The sequence below is a fragment of the Lemur catta genome, chromosome 21 (assembly GCF_020740605.2).
Source record: "Lemur catta isolate mLemCat1 chromosome 21, mLemCat1.pri, whole genome shotgun sequence".
Classification (NCBI taxonomy): Eukaryota; Metazoa; Chordata; class Mammalia; order Primates; family Lemuridae; genus Lemur; species Lemur catta.
The window spans coordinates 15,464,388-15,479,915 of record NC_059148.1 but is presented as its reverse complement, the minus strand read 5'-3'; the positions used below and the strand labels follow the sequence as shown (position 1 = coordinate 15,479,915).

At 45.8% G+C, this 15,528-nt stretch overlaps 1 protein-coding gene across 4 annotated transcripts in view; it reads right to left on the bottom strand.

The window, feature by feature from the left end:
- The window catches only part of NF2 (NF2, moesin-ezrin-radixin like (MERLIN) tumor suppressor), a 72,611-nt gene that overhangs the window by 18,480 nt on the left and 38,603 nt on the right, over positions 1-15,528 (bottom strand). For 2 of the 4 annotated variants that reach the window (XM_045534422.1, XM_045534421.1), the window contains exons 7-13: positions 14,108-14,183; positions 10,926-11,060; positions 7,580-7,654; positions 5,386-5,499; positions 2,809-2,931; positions 1,888-2,105; positions 56-161 (exon numbers count right to left, since the gene is read on the bottom strand). In XM_045534422.1, coding sequence (XP_045390378.1) covers positions 56-161; positions 1,888-2,105; positions 2,809-2,931; positions 5,386-5,499; positions 7,580-7,654; positions 10,926-11,060; positions 14,108-14,183 — 847 coding nt within the window. The remainder of the gene's footprint in view (positions 1-55; positions 162-1,887; positions 2,106-2,808; positions 2,932-5,385; positions 5,500-7,579; positions 7,655-10,925; positions 11,061-14,107; positions 14,184-15,528) is intronic. The other 2 variants (XM_045534423.1, XM_045534424.1) reach the window with 2 other exon arrangements.

Below are 15,528 nucleotides of genomic sequence, written 5' to 3'. Positions count from 1 at the left end.
AAGAGAAGATCACCAGGTCTAAGGCAGCTGCCACAGGCTGGTGGCCCAGGCTTACTGGGTACGTGGGCTTAGTGGCGATTTCCAGGAGCTTTTGCTTGGCTCTCCGCTCTGCCTCGCGGGCTTCCTGCAGGTCCTGCTTCAGCTGATCTGCCTCCTTGGCCCTGCAAGGGAAGGAGGGGACGTCAGCTCCACACAAAAAGCCAGGTGTGGGGAACAGACCCCAACCCCCCACTGCAGAGGAGGGACCTGGGTTTACCCTGAGGATGGCACCTGACGATGCAAATAAGGAAAGTGGGGCAGGGACATTTAAATGAAATCAGAACTTCCAAAGCCATATTCCTGGGTATTATCCATCTCAACTGGCAGATCTAAACCGGAAGAGCAGGGAAACCAGTCAAGAAAGGAACCACACGAGAACTTCTGCAGTTGGTACAGAGGGAGGAGAACTGGGGGAGGTGCCAGAAGCTTCCTCTGCTTTATTTCTGGGTGAGAATGGGCCGGGCAAAGGAGAGCACGTGGATCAAAGGTCCTATATTAGATCACAAAGGACAGAATATGAAAGAACTGCTTCTTCGTGGCCCCTAAGTAAAACACTTGCAGGCGGAGCACCAACTTTCTCGGGCAGGAAGACGAGCCCTGTTCCTGAGGGCACCCACGCCTGGGTGCAGATCCTCACGCTACAGGACACGGGATGGGCACAGCACATGAGCCCTAGCCCAGGGACCTGGCCCGACATGCATCACTCACAGGGAATGTGACCTATACACAGAAAGAAAGGGACCCGAAAACAGGGCAGGCAAGAAGGAACCAAGTCCCAGAATGGCAAGCAAAGAGTGGCGAGGAAAACCGTAGTGAATGCACCTTGGGAGCTAAAGGCCAAATTCAAGTGTTCTGGATGAACAGAGCCAAATTCTGTGGGGAATGTGCCAGCGTTTATTTAAAGGGTATAGAACTAAGACATCCAGAGCCTAGAACAGTCTTTGAAAAGTACAGGCAACAGTTCCATTCTCCAACCTGTCCATGAGCTGGGTATCCTGGTCACAGAGAGCGTCCTGGCCCTGACCCCACCTGCCAAGGAGGGCTGCAGGGAACCGGATCCCTAGTTTCCCTTTGGAGGTAAACAACTGCTGTTCTCCTGTATCCCCCCAAATAAAAAATGATAAGAACCACATTTCTGGCTGGGGGCAGTGGCTCACGCCTGTAATCCTAGCACTCTGGGAGGCCGAGGTGGGCGGATTGTTTGAGCTCAGGAGTTCGAGACCAGCCTGAGCAAAAGCGAGACCCCGTCTCTACTAAAAATAGAAAAGAAATTATACGGACAGCTAAAAACATATATATATATAGAAAAAATTAGCCGGGCATGGTGGCGCATGCCTGTAGTCCCAGCTACTCGGGAGGCTGAGGCAGGAGGATCACTTGAGCCCAGGAGTCTGAGGTTGCTGTGAGCTAGGCTGATGCCACGGCTCTCTAGCCCAGGCAACAGAGTGAGACTCTGTCTCAAAAAAAAAAAAAAAAAAAAAAAAGAACCACAATTTTTTTTAATGCAAAAAGAGCCTCCTCACATCTGCTTAGTTAAAAGCGGTTTGTGAACGTGCTCAATGGTTTTCCTGCAAACATGGCTGGCAGAGGGACAGGGGCTTATCACAGAGGCACCAGCATGACGAGAGAGGTCCCCCTGGCAAGGGAACTGGGTTCCTGTGCCCTTCCAACAGCTCCAGCCCCCAACCTGGATTAAGCACCAGTCCCCACCGCCCTGCCACGGAAGAGCCTCCCCCCTGCTCAGAGGACGGCAAGCGGCTTGAGCGCGGCTGCCGCGGAGGACACAGCTGGGACTGAGCGGCCCTTCGCCAGGCTTCTCACCAGCCCAGTGCCCAGGACCCCCCTCACCTCCTCTCTGACTCCTCGGCCATCTTCAGCGCCAGCACCTCAGCTTCCAGCACCTTCTGTTCCATCAGGCGCTTCTCCTCCTCCGTCCGAATGGCTGTGGCCTTGATGCGCTGCATCTCTTGCTCGGCCTCCGCGGCCTTCTGCGCCAGGAGCTTTGCCTCCTCCTCAGTGATCTGGGCTTTTTCAGCCAGCAGGTCGGCCGTCTCCTCAGACCGCATCTGGAGAGCAGAGTGCTGTCAGCGGGCGTGGGGTCACGTGCTATTCTCCCACCCAGATCTGTCCTCGGACACCCAGAGCAGCAAGGACCAGAGTTTCCTGGACTCCCCAGAGACCTGGTGGCGACAGAGCACAAGCCACATCCCCCAACTTTTCAGAGGGGACCTTCAGGCTGCACCCGTGGGAACAAGATCACCTTTTCTGAGTGCCCATTTCAGGCTTATGCTTTACGAGGGAGAAAAACAACTTAAACTCTGTCTTTCCCTTTAAATCAGGGGTTCAAAACCAGAGGCAGTTCTGCCCCCGCAAGGTATACGTGGCCATGTCTAGAGACCTTTTTGATTGTCACAGAGGGTGACATGTTGCTACTGGCATCTAGCAGGTAGAGGCCAGGGACACTGCTAGCCAATGCGGAGGACAGCCCCCACAGCAAACGATGACTGGTCCCAAGTGTCAGCAGTGCTGAGCCAAGAGGCCCTGCTGGAAAGGTAGCCTCAGGGTCAAAGTGGAGTGTGGCTGCATAAAGACTCCACGAAAATCTGCCTCTGCCAACACGGGTAGAAAGAAAAGGCACCAATTTGTTAAAAGCTGAAATAAAGTGTATAAAACAAGTGTTGGTAATTCATGGTCCTCAGGAGTCTTAACTCCAGAAAAGCACGTTAAGTTCCAGGTAGCCTTCAGGGACCCTGACCCCTCGGAAATCACCAGGGCTTCATTGGCCATTGTCGCTTCTTCTTTCATCTGCAGCAGCCTCCTCTCCAGCTCGTCCCTCGTGCGTTCAGCCTCCTCCCTCATCTGCTTCTCTCGAGCAAGGCGCTGCCGCTCCATCTGGGGGGTGAGCAAGAGCGGTCTGAGTCACTGGGCTCAAGACCTAGGGTGCCCCGATCTCCTGAGTCTCCCTTTTGGGGACCCTTTTCTTCCCTTGCCTTTAGGTAGCCAGGGTCATTCCTGCTGCCCTCCCCTTCCCCCATCCTTCTAAACCAATTGCAGAGTTGAAAGCTGTGCCCCTGGGGAAAAAATTCTAGTGGTGAATGAACAAACAAAAAGCCACAGCTTATTTCGATCTAGACAGAAAGCGGCATGCTTGTACACGGTGCACTGAAACTGCTACCTTGCCAACGCCTCTTGTGATTGGGAAACCTCAGATGGCTCTGTCCAGGGACACACAGGACACCAGGCAGGTCCTCGTCCCTGAGATGAAGCCCCAGAAACGGACAGCTTTCTCATCTGGTCAGAAAGCCACCTCACCACTGCCGATCCACACAGACTCCTCTCAAGTCTCGGATTTCATCCACAATAGCTCTGCTCTGGCCTCCGACCCACAGAGAGGACGGAATGGCTCGATGTGATGCATCAGTAGTTCACACATTGTATTTCACAGGCGGCAGCTGCAGCAGCCACGGCACAGACTCGCACGGCCCCACACGGAGACGGCTCCTGAGCCAGGCCTGTGCCGGGAGGGAGCCAGGCAGGGAACACAGCCCCTATCCTTAAGGCGACAGTACAAAGCCACCGCCACCTCCCTTGCCTGCCGGATCACTGCATTAATTGCACCACATGCCGAGTTTAATAAGGGGAACACGAGTAGGACACCGCTATTCTCTGTGATCCCAGGGTATGAACTGAGTTCAGAAAGCAGAAGTGACCACTGCACTATTTTCTGCCTTAAATAATTAAAGCACATTTAATTACTTCATGCTTCAATTTAGATTTCTAAGACTGCTGCTTTTTCTAAATACTAAGCCGAAAAAATACATTGGAACTTGAAAGAATAATGCAAAGACAAGCGATAAAATACTGTCAGTTCTTCAATTTTCTTCTTGCAAGTCAATGAAAAGCTTGGCTAATTTGTTCTCCAATTTCCATCATATTATGATTTCCAAAAGGTGGATTACTACACCTATATTATTCCAAAAAAAAAAAAGCCCAGGCAATCTCCTTCCATTCCCAGCATTGTACTTTCCCAGAGACCTCTACAACAATAATGAAAGACCTTCCTTCCATTCACAAAGCAGTTTATCACTTACAAAGAATCTCAGGTACAATATGTCCCTTACTCGGAGACAGAGAAGAAGTGTTATTAGCTCCACCTGATGGATAAGCAAACTGCGGTCTGGAAGGTAAGTCGTTGACTAACGTCACATCCTAAGTTCAGCTACGGCTCTAAAGTCAGTGAGCCACGGAGCCCTCTGACCCATGGTGGCCCAGAGGTTGTGCTCTGCCGTTCTGTAGGCAGCGCAGGTCTGGGGTGTGTTTGTGCTGGTCCCTGCCAGGCCCCGGAGGCCCACAAGCTCCTTGACACTTTCAGATTTCTCACTTTTAAGCTTTGCGCTGCTGACAAAGAGGTCAAAGAGAGCTCCTCTTGAGTTGCCACTCTATGCTGGCTCAGGAGCATTTCTTTTTCCAACAAAACCCATCCCACTGCCCCCAAAGCATCCCCCAAGAGGCCATCTGAGCCTGCCGTTTCAGAAAGCAAAGAGGTGGAGAGCTGAAAGCACGCTGCAGCAAACCGGGCATTTCATTCTAAACCCCAGGGCTGGGAGCCAGCTTCTCCGATGTACCCAAATCAGAGAAGTCTGCACGCAAACTAATTATTACACCTTTGAGCCTGCAAGTCCTCAGGGTAGCTGACTGCAGCTGCCGCTACTTGATCTAGTGGTTTGCCCAAAAGCACAATTAACATTCTCAGCAGCGAGGTCCAAATTAGTTTTGTGGATTTCCATGAGTAGGCAGGGTCTAGGAGTAGAAAACAATGATGTGGATGGGCCAGTCTACTGATAGGCGGTCCCCGCACCACCCTGGTAGGCGACATGCTGCCGGGCCTGACCTGCAACGGGCAAGTGTGGCCAGAGTCTAATTAGCATTCCAGCAGCGAGCACTGAAATGCCACCATGCATTCTGTCACCATCTAATTAGAACAGCAGAGGCCGGGCAAAGGCGGCAGACACTCAAAAAAGAAGAAAGATAAATAGATGGATGGATAGGTACCTGCAGCCTTGGCTACCTTGTCCCAAACCTGTGTCCATCACCCTTTACTTAACTTCCCTTACGTACGAAAAGAACTAGAGATATTTCTCTGAGATATGCTATTACAGTTTATTCTTCATTTCCAGAGCTGATATCCCACCAGCGGGGCATCAGCCAGTGAAGATCCAACAGGGATAACGTAAGAGCGGAACGCCCACGGCCAAACGACTCCTGCCAGCCCACAGCCACTCCTTACCTCCCAGGCCGAGACTGACTAAGCAGCGACATCATCAGTTAAAACGACATCTCGCTCACCTGCTTTCTAGCTTTCTCCTCCCTGGCCTGGGCTTTCATCTGCTGAACTTCCAAAGAATCGGCCTTCCTTCTCCTCATAAATAAGTCATGGTTCCCAATACATAGCTGGAGAATCTGTGGCCACAGAAGAAGCAGGAGAAACGTTAAGACCCGTGAATTCACTTTGCTGCCTATAAGCCCACCAGGACTGCAGCATCTTGGGATCTTGCAGGTAGTAGCAAGCCTGGAGGGGAAAGAGTGGAGTGAAGTACCAAAGCCCTATCAAGGCTCTAGTGCTCTCAGCTCTGGAGACATGCAAAATTAAGTTGCCTTAGATATGCCAAGAAGTAAAAATCACAAGGGAAGGGATGACTACAAGGACACTTTGTCATGTCTTTATCAGATGGACCTCACTCTCCTCAGCCTACACGTGGCTCTGCAGATCAGGGAGGACAGGAAAGCTGGTTTAGTAAATTGGGCTGGGACAACAGGTTATTCACGTGGAAAAAAATAAGCTGGATCTCTCCCTCACACCATACACAAAACTTGACTCCAGAAGGATTAAAGACTGAAATGCCCTTAAAGATCAAGCCCTTAAAACTTTTAGAAGAGAATATAGAAGTATATCTTTATAACAGTGGAAGGAAATAGGTCAGGCAAGATAAAAAAGTACAAATGATTAAGGAAAAGATTTATATATTTGCCTACATTAAAATTAAAAAATTTATTGTCAAGACATTATTAAAAAAAGAAGAAATACAAGATACAAATTGGGTGAAGATATAACCAATAAAGAAAGCAAATGACCCAAAAGAAAAATCACCAAGGCATTAAAAAAATTAATAGAAGAGAAAATAAGATTGGCCAATAAACATAAGATGTTCAACTTCATTAGTGATTGTAAAAATGCAAATTAACATGACACTAAGGTACCATTTTATATGCACAAGATTGGCAAAAATTTCAAAAGGCAAAGAATACAAGTGTTAAGGATATAGAGCAGCCAGGCGCAGTGGCTCACGCCTGTAACCCTAGCACTCTGGGAGGCCAAGGCGGGTGGATCGTGTGAGCTCAGGAGTTCAAGACCAGCCTGAGCAAGAACGAGACCCTGTCTCTACTAAAAATAGAGAGAAATTATATGGACAGCTAAAATATATATATAGAAAAAATTAGCCGGGCATTGTGGTGCATGCCTGTAGTCCCAGCTACTCGGGAGGCTGAGGCAGAAGGATTGCTTGAGCCCAGGAGTTTGAGGTTGCTGTGAGCTAGGCTGATGCCACAGCACTCTAGCCAGGGTGACAGAGCAGGACTTTGCCTCAAAAAAAAAAAAAGGATATAGAGCAAAAGGAACTCTCACCTACTACTGTTGGATCTGTAAACGAATTCACCTTCTTTGGAAAACAATGTGTCACAATTTTGAATATGAACATGCACTAAGCCCTTTACTTCATCTCCTATGTATATACTCTAGACTGGAGAAGTTATTGGCCATGTGCACCAGGGACAGATACAAGACTTTTCATAACAGCCTGTTAAAACAACAGAAGCGGAAAGCATTTAATTGTCCATTAATAGGAGAATAAGAAATATATATGTTTCTATATAATAAAGTACTATAAAGAGGTAAAGGTGACTAGACTATATCTTTAAGCATTGACATAGACAAATCTCAAAAAAATAATGTGTAAAAAAGGCAAGTGACAAAAGAACAATAATAGTTGGCAGCATTTAGATAAATTTCATAAACGTGTAAAACTTAAAAGTATACTTGTTTTGCCATATATGAAATAAACTTCTGACGAACAGCAAGGGGATGATGAGCTCTCAGCTCAGAACACGGATCGCCCTGGGGAAGGAGGAAGGAGAGACGAGTGTGGTGTTAACACGCTGGTTCTCGACAGTGTGAAGGGCACCGTTTCTTAAAGCTGGGTCGTGGGTTCACAGCTGTTCATTTGTGTTATTCTTTATACCTTACCTATACATTATACTTATCCTTTTATATATATGAAATACTTCAATAAAAATCATTTTTAAAACTTCCTCATCACAAAATTTAGGCTTGGCTCCCTAGGTTAAGCTAAAGAGAAGAGTGCGTACCAAGTGAGCTCTCATTCTACACTTCACAAGGTATCACCCTGATAGTCTCTAAAGATCAGCATTTGATTGCTCAGAAAAGCTACGGTTACTAGTCATGAAAACCAGGATCTCAACTTACCAGCTTATTAACACGAAGCTTTGAGGAGTTAAATTTGAAGACATCAATTTTCTTATCCAGTGGTTTAATAGTGAACTGGAAGAAGGAAGCAGAACGAGTTTCAGTCTGGAAATGTTACCACCAAGTGGGATATTCCACAGAAGCAGCATCTACACTGTCCCCAGTCCAGCATGAGGCTATGCCTTGTCCTGGCTTCCTGTGCCCAGGCACTAAACCTCAGTGAATTAGGAGCACCAAGGGCGCCGAGTCTGGGAACGCGGGAGCTTAGCATCCTAACGATGTGTCCTCTGCATCATTGTAGGTGTGGGCGCGAGGAACGGATCCCTGGCAAGCCGAAATTAGAATCCTTGAAGGTCCTGTCCTCAAGGCCAACACCAGGAGGACTACTGCAGTCTAAGGCATGGCCCCTGCCTTCAGGAAGCTCAGCATCCACTTGGAACTAGACTAACAATAGCCAATTACTCAAGAAATCACATCATATATTAGTGATTCATTGGGTGGTACAAATCACAAATGTCCAGGGGTTCAGAGCAGATCTACCGTAAGCAGGAAGGGGCTGAAGCTGGTCTTAGAAGAACATGACAGAGCAGCTACGAGGCAGGGTGGAGGTGGAGGGGTACACTGGTGGGGCAGCAACAGAAACAAGGGGGATCTGGGGAAATGAGCACTGGGTGTGTGCACGTGTGACTGAGATGATACAGTGGGCTTAGCCGGGGAAGGAGGAAGGGTGGGCTTGGGGACCGTTGGTGAGGAATAAGAGACAGTCAGAGGAGTTTAGATTGGATGTGACACGATACAGGAAGTCACTCCAGGTTTCTGATCCTGGGAATAATTTGATAAAAGCTGTTAACAGAAGGAATCAAATGTGAAGGAAAATGGACTGGAGTAGAAAAGAAAAACATAGTTCCTGAAATCAAAGTGGAGAGAAAGATGGATGGTAAGGACAGGGTGGTGGCTTAGTGGGAGACCCGGGGTCAGACCACCGGCAGGAAAGCATGTCAGGAACAAGGGCAATGGCTGCTCTCAACCACTCCTGACGAGACCAGACAGATCCTAACTTCCAAGATGCACTTACAAAATGGACATTCAATCCCAAGAAAGAACTGCTAAGCAGATAAATATGTTTGGGAAGATATATTCTTGGGTATTTCTTTCACACATTATATTGTCCAACAAGGAATTAGCACACTGAGGACAGAAAATGATCCCTTGTTAAGCTTTTGGCCAAGTTAACTTAGAAGCAGTATGGCTCTTGTGTAGGCTGCTATTTGTGAATTTTGTGAGCTTCTTTTTGGCCTCGCTGTCAAACCCCGGAGCTGTCAGTGGGAAACCACAAGTAGCGGGGAAACCACAGGCTCTGCGCCACGCCAGGGCGTACACGAAGAATCAACAGATCACTTAAAATAAACGAACACTTCTGTTTTGACAGCACGGCTGCCACGCATAACTACCAGGACTATTTCCCATTATGTCAAGCCAGCTTGGGGTCCTCTTACTGCATGAATTTACCGACATGACAGAACCTGCCGGCACCTTGCCCCCTAAGAGGGTCTATTACAGTTTATTGTGTCAGGCCATACTAGGGGAGACTTTAATCCTGGGGTTCTTTGAAGAATGAGTGTTTGGGGAGCTTTTATCGTACAAATGTGTGGATGTGCAGTAAACAGACTTTATGAAATTGGGAGATGAAAAACTACCACACTGTGATGTACCTACTGCTTTAAGTCATGTGGAGCACTCAATTTAGGGACTTCAAAAAAGAAATACTTAAATGCTCATCTCCTTGGCTACTTACAAAAACTTCAAAGTCAGAATGTTTTGAGCTAAGAGGCTTGTTCTTTCTCAACAAGCATGGCTGAGCAGATCCCAACCATACACTGGAAACCAGGGACCTGGTGTCCTTTCCTCGACTTGCTATGAAGAAAGAGAAGAAGGAAGTTTGCCCAGGGGTCGGGGCTCTGCAGGTAGCAACACAAGCCATCACATGTACTCCCCACTCCGTGTCCTGGTTGTGCAGGCACCAGTAGGTCACTGAGTGGGGCCTCCCTCTGCCTGGTGCCCCTGTTCACTCTGGGCTCAGCCTTTGGGCCTCCCTGAAAAGCAGGAGATGTGTCATCAGTGGCCCCGGCTGCCAGCCTCTGCCACTCCGCTTGTCAGACACAGGTCACTTGAACCCTCTGCGTCTCTGCTTCCCAGTGTGACACAGATTGTGACATACAGATTACAACAACACTGCCTCCACAGCAGTGTTTTCATAAGGATTAAATCAGAGGGTGAAGGTGAAAGTGCTTGTAAGTCGAAGATTATATCATCATCGTCATCATCAGTCCCTTCCAACTGTACTTGTTTATTATAACAGTTGAGTCATTACTTGTCTATAACTTCCATGAGGCTGAGACTGGATTGTCTACATCTTTGTTTCCCCTATGAAACCTAGCACAAGGCAGATACTCAATAATTCCTTTAAAATCAACGCAGAATGAATGAATGGATGAACGAATAAACACAGGATTATGGCATTTGGGAAAAGCCACCATCCTGTATAGAAATATTTGAATTTTAACAGTGTCCATCTGGAAGCACATATGCCTGGCTTCTGGCCGGGGCTCAGCTTCCCAACCTGTTGGAATGGCCATCCAGCAGGTGGCTTTAAAAAAAAAAAAGTGTCCAAGTTATTCAAACTTAATTATTTTCAAATTCTTATAAGCATATTAACCTAATATCCTTACTTATGTCACTGTTGAGAGATACATACACATATAAATTTACATATATATTTCTCTACCACATGTATCAAGCACTGGACACAGAAAGAAGGCTCAATTTAGACCACACTTAAAATACAAAGAGAATTTAAGCCAGGCGCTGTGGTGTGTGTCTATAGTCCCAGCTACTTGGGAGGCTGAGGCAGGAGGATCGCTGGAGCCCGGGAGTTCAAATCCAGCCTGGGCAACATAGTGAAACCTTGTCTCAAGAAAAGAAAAGAAAGGAAAAGAAAAGAAAAGAAAAGAAAAACAAAGAGAATTTATCACCAGAAATAGAAAGCCAAGTAGTAAGAAAATGTTACTTTTTTTGTTTGTTTACTCTCCTTTGGGGTTTAGCCCTGACAAGTCGAGTTTCCCAGTCTCTTATTAGTCAGCAGTGGGGTTTAGTGACATCCTTTGACGAAAGGATGCTAATATTCTTCTGTAAATACTTTAAAAAAAATCAACAACCCAAGTCCTAAAGCCTGGGAATGAAAAGATTTTACTGATAGCAAGGAGATGGCCTGGCTGGGGACATGGGGAGAGACCTTTTGCTGGACCACGGGGCTGCTGGTGGCATCTGCAGCATAGACATGTCCTACCTCCTTGTCACTGTATGAGATGTTTCGGATTTCATTCCACGGGAAGGAGATCTTGGGGGTCAGCCTGTTCTCAGGGTCATAGATGTGAAGGCCCAGAGCATCCACTCCAAGCAGCAGCTCTGTGCCCTTTTTATTCTGTGGATCCAATAAAGAACAGCTGCTGTAAGCTCCAGCTGAGGCTTGAGATTTTATTCAACCTTTCAAAAAACCTGGCACACACTCTTACATATGACAAGTTGCAACAGATCCCAACAGCCACAGCTGTCTTGTAACCCAAGAGGCTTCTAGCTTTCTGAATTGGGGCAGGCAGAGGCAAAATTGTACCATTCCTGTGACACATGGGTCCCCCAGAAGGATCACTGGGGGCTTCTGTCGCTAGCTTGATGGCTACAGGAAGAGTATCTAAGTGTTGTTACTTCTAGTTAAGTAACCAGGTTATCATAGGTGTAGAATTAAAATCCTAGTTGTTTTTTTTTTTGTTAGAGACAGAGTCTCACTCTTGCTCAGGCTGGTCTCAAACTCCTGAGCTCAAGTGATCCTCCTGCCTCAGCCTCCCAGAGTGCTAGGATAACAGGCGTGAGCCACCGTGCCTGGCCCTAGGTTTAAACATTTATGTTGAAAGAAACAGTTGTTGGACTACTAGAAAGAAAATTTTAAGTGCTGGGACTGAATGGTCTCATTTAATGACAAAATGTAGTCCTAATGTGATAAAGCAAGTATAGTAAAATATTAACTGTAAAATCTAGGTAGTGAGTATATATGGATAGTCAATGAAACATTCTTTCGATTTCCCTATATTTTTTAATTTTTAATAATTAAATATTATGAAAAGTATATCAAAAGGCATTATTATGAATTACTCCTCCATAAAGCTATTTAAAAAATTAATTGACTATATGTATGCTATGCCTGACAGTGGCCCTGACCAGCAGTCACAAGTACCCTGGGTCCCCACCTCACTGACCTAGCTAAGGACCTGGTGGTTGTATGTGCTGGTCTGTCCATCAGTGCTGTGGTCTGGCCCTTGTTTGGAGATGGAAGGAAACTCCCCACACAAGGACCCCACAGCACCTGACCCTTGCTGACAACAAGGAAATTGAACTAAGCCTCAAGGGCAGGAAAACAGATCTGCAAACGGAGAAGATACTCGGACTATGATGCGAAGTACCAGTGTAACAGCAGGCATCAGATGGAGAAGTGGGTGCTCCAACATAAATCTTTTCACTCCTGACATCCTGAAGTCAGGCACTATCACCAAACCGTGAGAGATTCTTCTGCTTGTCAGCAAAGCTTTTAAAACTATTGCATTAACAAAAGTGACGCTTTGTACTTTTAAATCTGCAGTACATTTTGGAAAATAAGATATTTCATTATGTTTCTGCCTATTTCAACTTTAAAAAAAGAAAGAAAACTGGGCACGGTGGTGTGCAGCTGCAGTCCCAGCTACTTGGGAGGCTGAGGCAGGAGGATTCCTTGAGCCCAGCAGTGGGAGGCTGCAGTGAGCTATGATCACATCACTGCACTCCAGCCTGGGTGACAGAATGAGACTCTGTCTCTTAAAAAAAAAGAAAAAAAAAAAGAAAAAAAAAAAAAGCTGGACCTAATGTCTAATGTCACCACATTCATGCCAAGTTTGTTACAAACAAAACCTGTTTCCTTTCAGTTTGCACAAACAGGTCCACCAGGAGTTCAAGTCCAGCTTGGGAAAAACAGACTCCAACACTTCTAGTAATTAAACAGAGAGGTGGGGACTCAAGTAACCCCTTCTAAATTGTTTTAAGCACATATTTTCCTTTAATTGTGGAATTTCAGGAAGTTTAACATAAAAAACACTAAAATAGTCTTTAGTTTTATCTACTCCTCAATATGAGAAACATACACACAAAAACAGTGTATGTTAGTCTAACTGATATAGAAATATTCCCTAAGAAGAAATTTTTTTAGCTGGGTGCAGTGGCATGCCCCAGGTACTCAGGAGGCTAAGGTGGGAGGATTGTTTAAGCCCAGGAATTCGAGGTGAGCACAGGTAACACAGAGAGACCCTGTCTCTCTCAAAAAAAAAAAAAAGAAAGAAAGAAAGAAAGAAAAGAAAAAGAAAAAGAAACTGTTTTTTAGGGTTATAAAACTAGTTTTCTAGAATCTAGGTGGCCAAAATAGGGGCAAAAGGAATTGACAAAAACACAAAAATGTGTCAAATTACCCCGACCTTAAAGAAACCAAACCAAAAAAAGAAAAAAGAAACCAAACAATTAGCAAATATAAACTAATAAAACTTTAGAAAACAACCGTCTGCATCATTATGGAACATCTTTGAGGCACTCATTTACTATATGAAATAACATAACACTTCAGTGTGTCTTATTTTTTACGCAGAGTAATCCATAAAAAAATCTGTATTTAGGAAATGAATAATCTAGGTAGAAATCTATCCTAGAATATTTAGAATGTGTTTCAATTTGCCCAAATTTAATATAAAAGTTGTAGGAACCCCCCAAAATGAAAGTAAAGCATAACTACAATAGTAAAGGTGGACCACTGTGGCTGACTTTTAACCTCTACACATCTGCGGTTTGTGCTTTAGCAAAGTGCACGTGTTCCTTTGGAAGAAGCTGCCCAAACACTGCAGCCAGCAACCAACTCACAGGAGAAAGACGCTCTAAAGGCTTGGATCTGGGCTGAACACAAAGGCCTCTCCCTGCAGAAGCAGTGGGTTCCCAGAGGACAGCAGACTATTAATGGTCTGAATAGAAAACCAATTAGCCTCATAGTGAGAACAAGAGTCCCCGCCCAAACAAATCAGTAATCTATAAAAGCAGCTTTACTCTCCTCGTGCCTAGGGGGGAAAGAAAGTATTTACAGGTGCTCCCCGTGGGCGGAGATCTCACAGAGCCAGAAATAATCAAATCCTACACTCAGGGCATTCAAACAGGTTTCTGCTGAGAGCAGAGCTGGGCCCAAGTTCCCCAAGGCTCAACTGACACTTAATTACCTATGATCTAATTGAAATCCAAAAATAGAAAATTAGGCTCTTAAGAACCTCTCTCCCCTTCCTCTTTTCTTCTTTACCAGTGAACCGTAGAAGATTCTATCACCCTGGAATGAAGAAGTAACCCATTTTAGCAGTCTGGCCCTGATTTGGTCTCTGTTTACTACATAGGGGACTCGGAGAGGCTTCAACACACCCGGATGGCGAAGTAGTTCACGCCGTACATCTCCAGGTCCTGAGCTATCTTCAAATATTCCATTTCAGCTTCGTCCCTGTGAGGAGAATGGCAGACACTGTCACTGGAGCTGGGTGAGTCTGGTGGAGGGCGGCAACGGGGCAAGCTGAGTGTTCCGACCCTGTGACCCTCGGGAGCCACGTCGCCGGCAGAAGACACGAGCCCGGTACCAGCAAAGCCCTGTCCAAGCCCAGGTCTATTAAACACATCGAGGTCAAGCAGAATTTCCCATCCCCATAAAAAGAGAATACGAGAACAGATTCATTACAGTATCTCTTGATTTTAATTTCCCATTTTGCCCTTAGTAAACACTGACACTTGTCTCAAGTAATTCAAGAGGAGCACATGGTATGTTATCTTCCACCCTCAAAGGGATTTAGATGTTCAAATTTTATTTACGTTGTTGCTTTATCTCTGTGTACTTTCTTTACTTAGAAAGTTTTGGTAATGAAACAACAACTCTCTCTGCAAGCTCCCTGACAGCTACTTTTTCTGATTTTATTTTTTGGCTATTGTAGGCTGGGGCAAGAGCTACATCTCAGTTATAAAACCCAAGCCAGATCACATACTTATAAGTCAAATTTAAAGCTCTTGAACAGCAATGACTTGCAGAAAACTCCCAAGTAGGTACAATATTGAAATATTTTAATTCAAGCCTCCCTATGTCCTTGTCCTCTTCCGTTTTTTCCCAATCTCCAAATGCTCTCAAGTGAATTTTTAAAAATCCAGCCTGAAAGAATGCCAAGTGTTGGCAAGCAGGTGGAGAAATCAGAAATCACACACGCTGATGATGTAAATTCTATAATTACTTTGGGAAATTGCTTGATATAATTGTGACAGCAAAAACCAGGAGACAACCTGACAACCCACATGTCCATCAGGAATAGAATGGATGTTGATACAGTGGGATTCTACACAGCAATGAAAGTGAAAAAACGAATGCCACATGCCACAAACGCAAATCTCGCAATATGATGATGAGTAAAAATGAGGCACAAAAAATAGAAACCGTCTGACTGCATTTACCCAAAGTTTTAAATGGGAAACATTAACCTATGGCATTGGAAATCAGGAGACTGTTCCAGCCTGGGCAACAAAGCAAGACCTTGTCTCTACAAAAAATAGAAAAATTGCCAGGCATAGTGACATGCACCCACAGTCCCAGCTACTCGGGAGGCTGGGGCAGGAGGGACCGCTTGAGCTTAGGAGTTTGAGGTTGCAGTGAGCTATGATGATGACACTGCACTCCAGCCTGGGTGACAGAGCAAGACCCTGTCTCAAAAAAAAAGGGAGGGAGGGAGGAAGGGAGGAAGGGAGGGAGGGAGGAAGGGAGGAAGGGAGGAAGGGAGGAAGGGAGGAAGGAAGGAAGGAAGGAAGGAAGG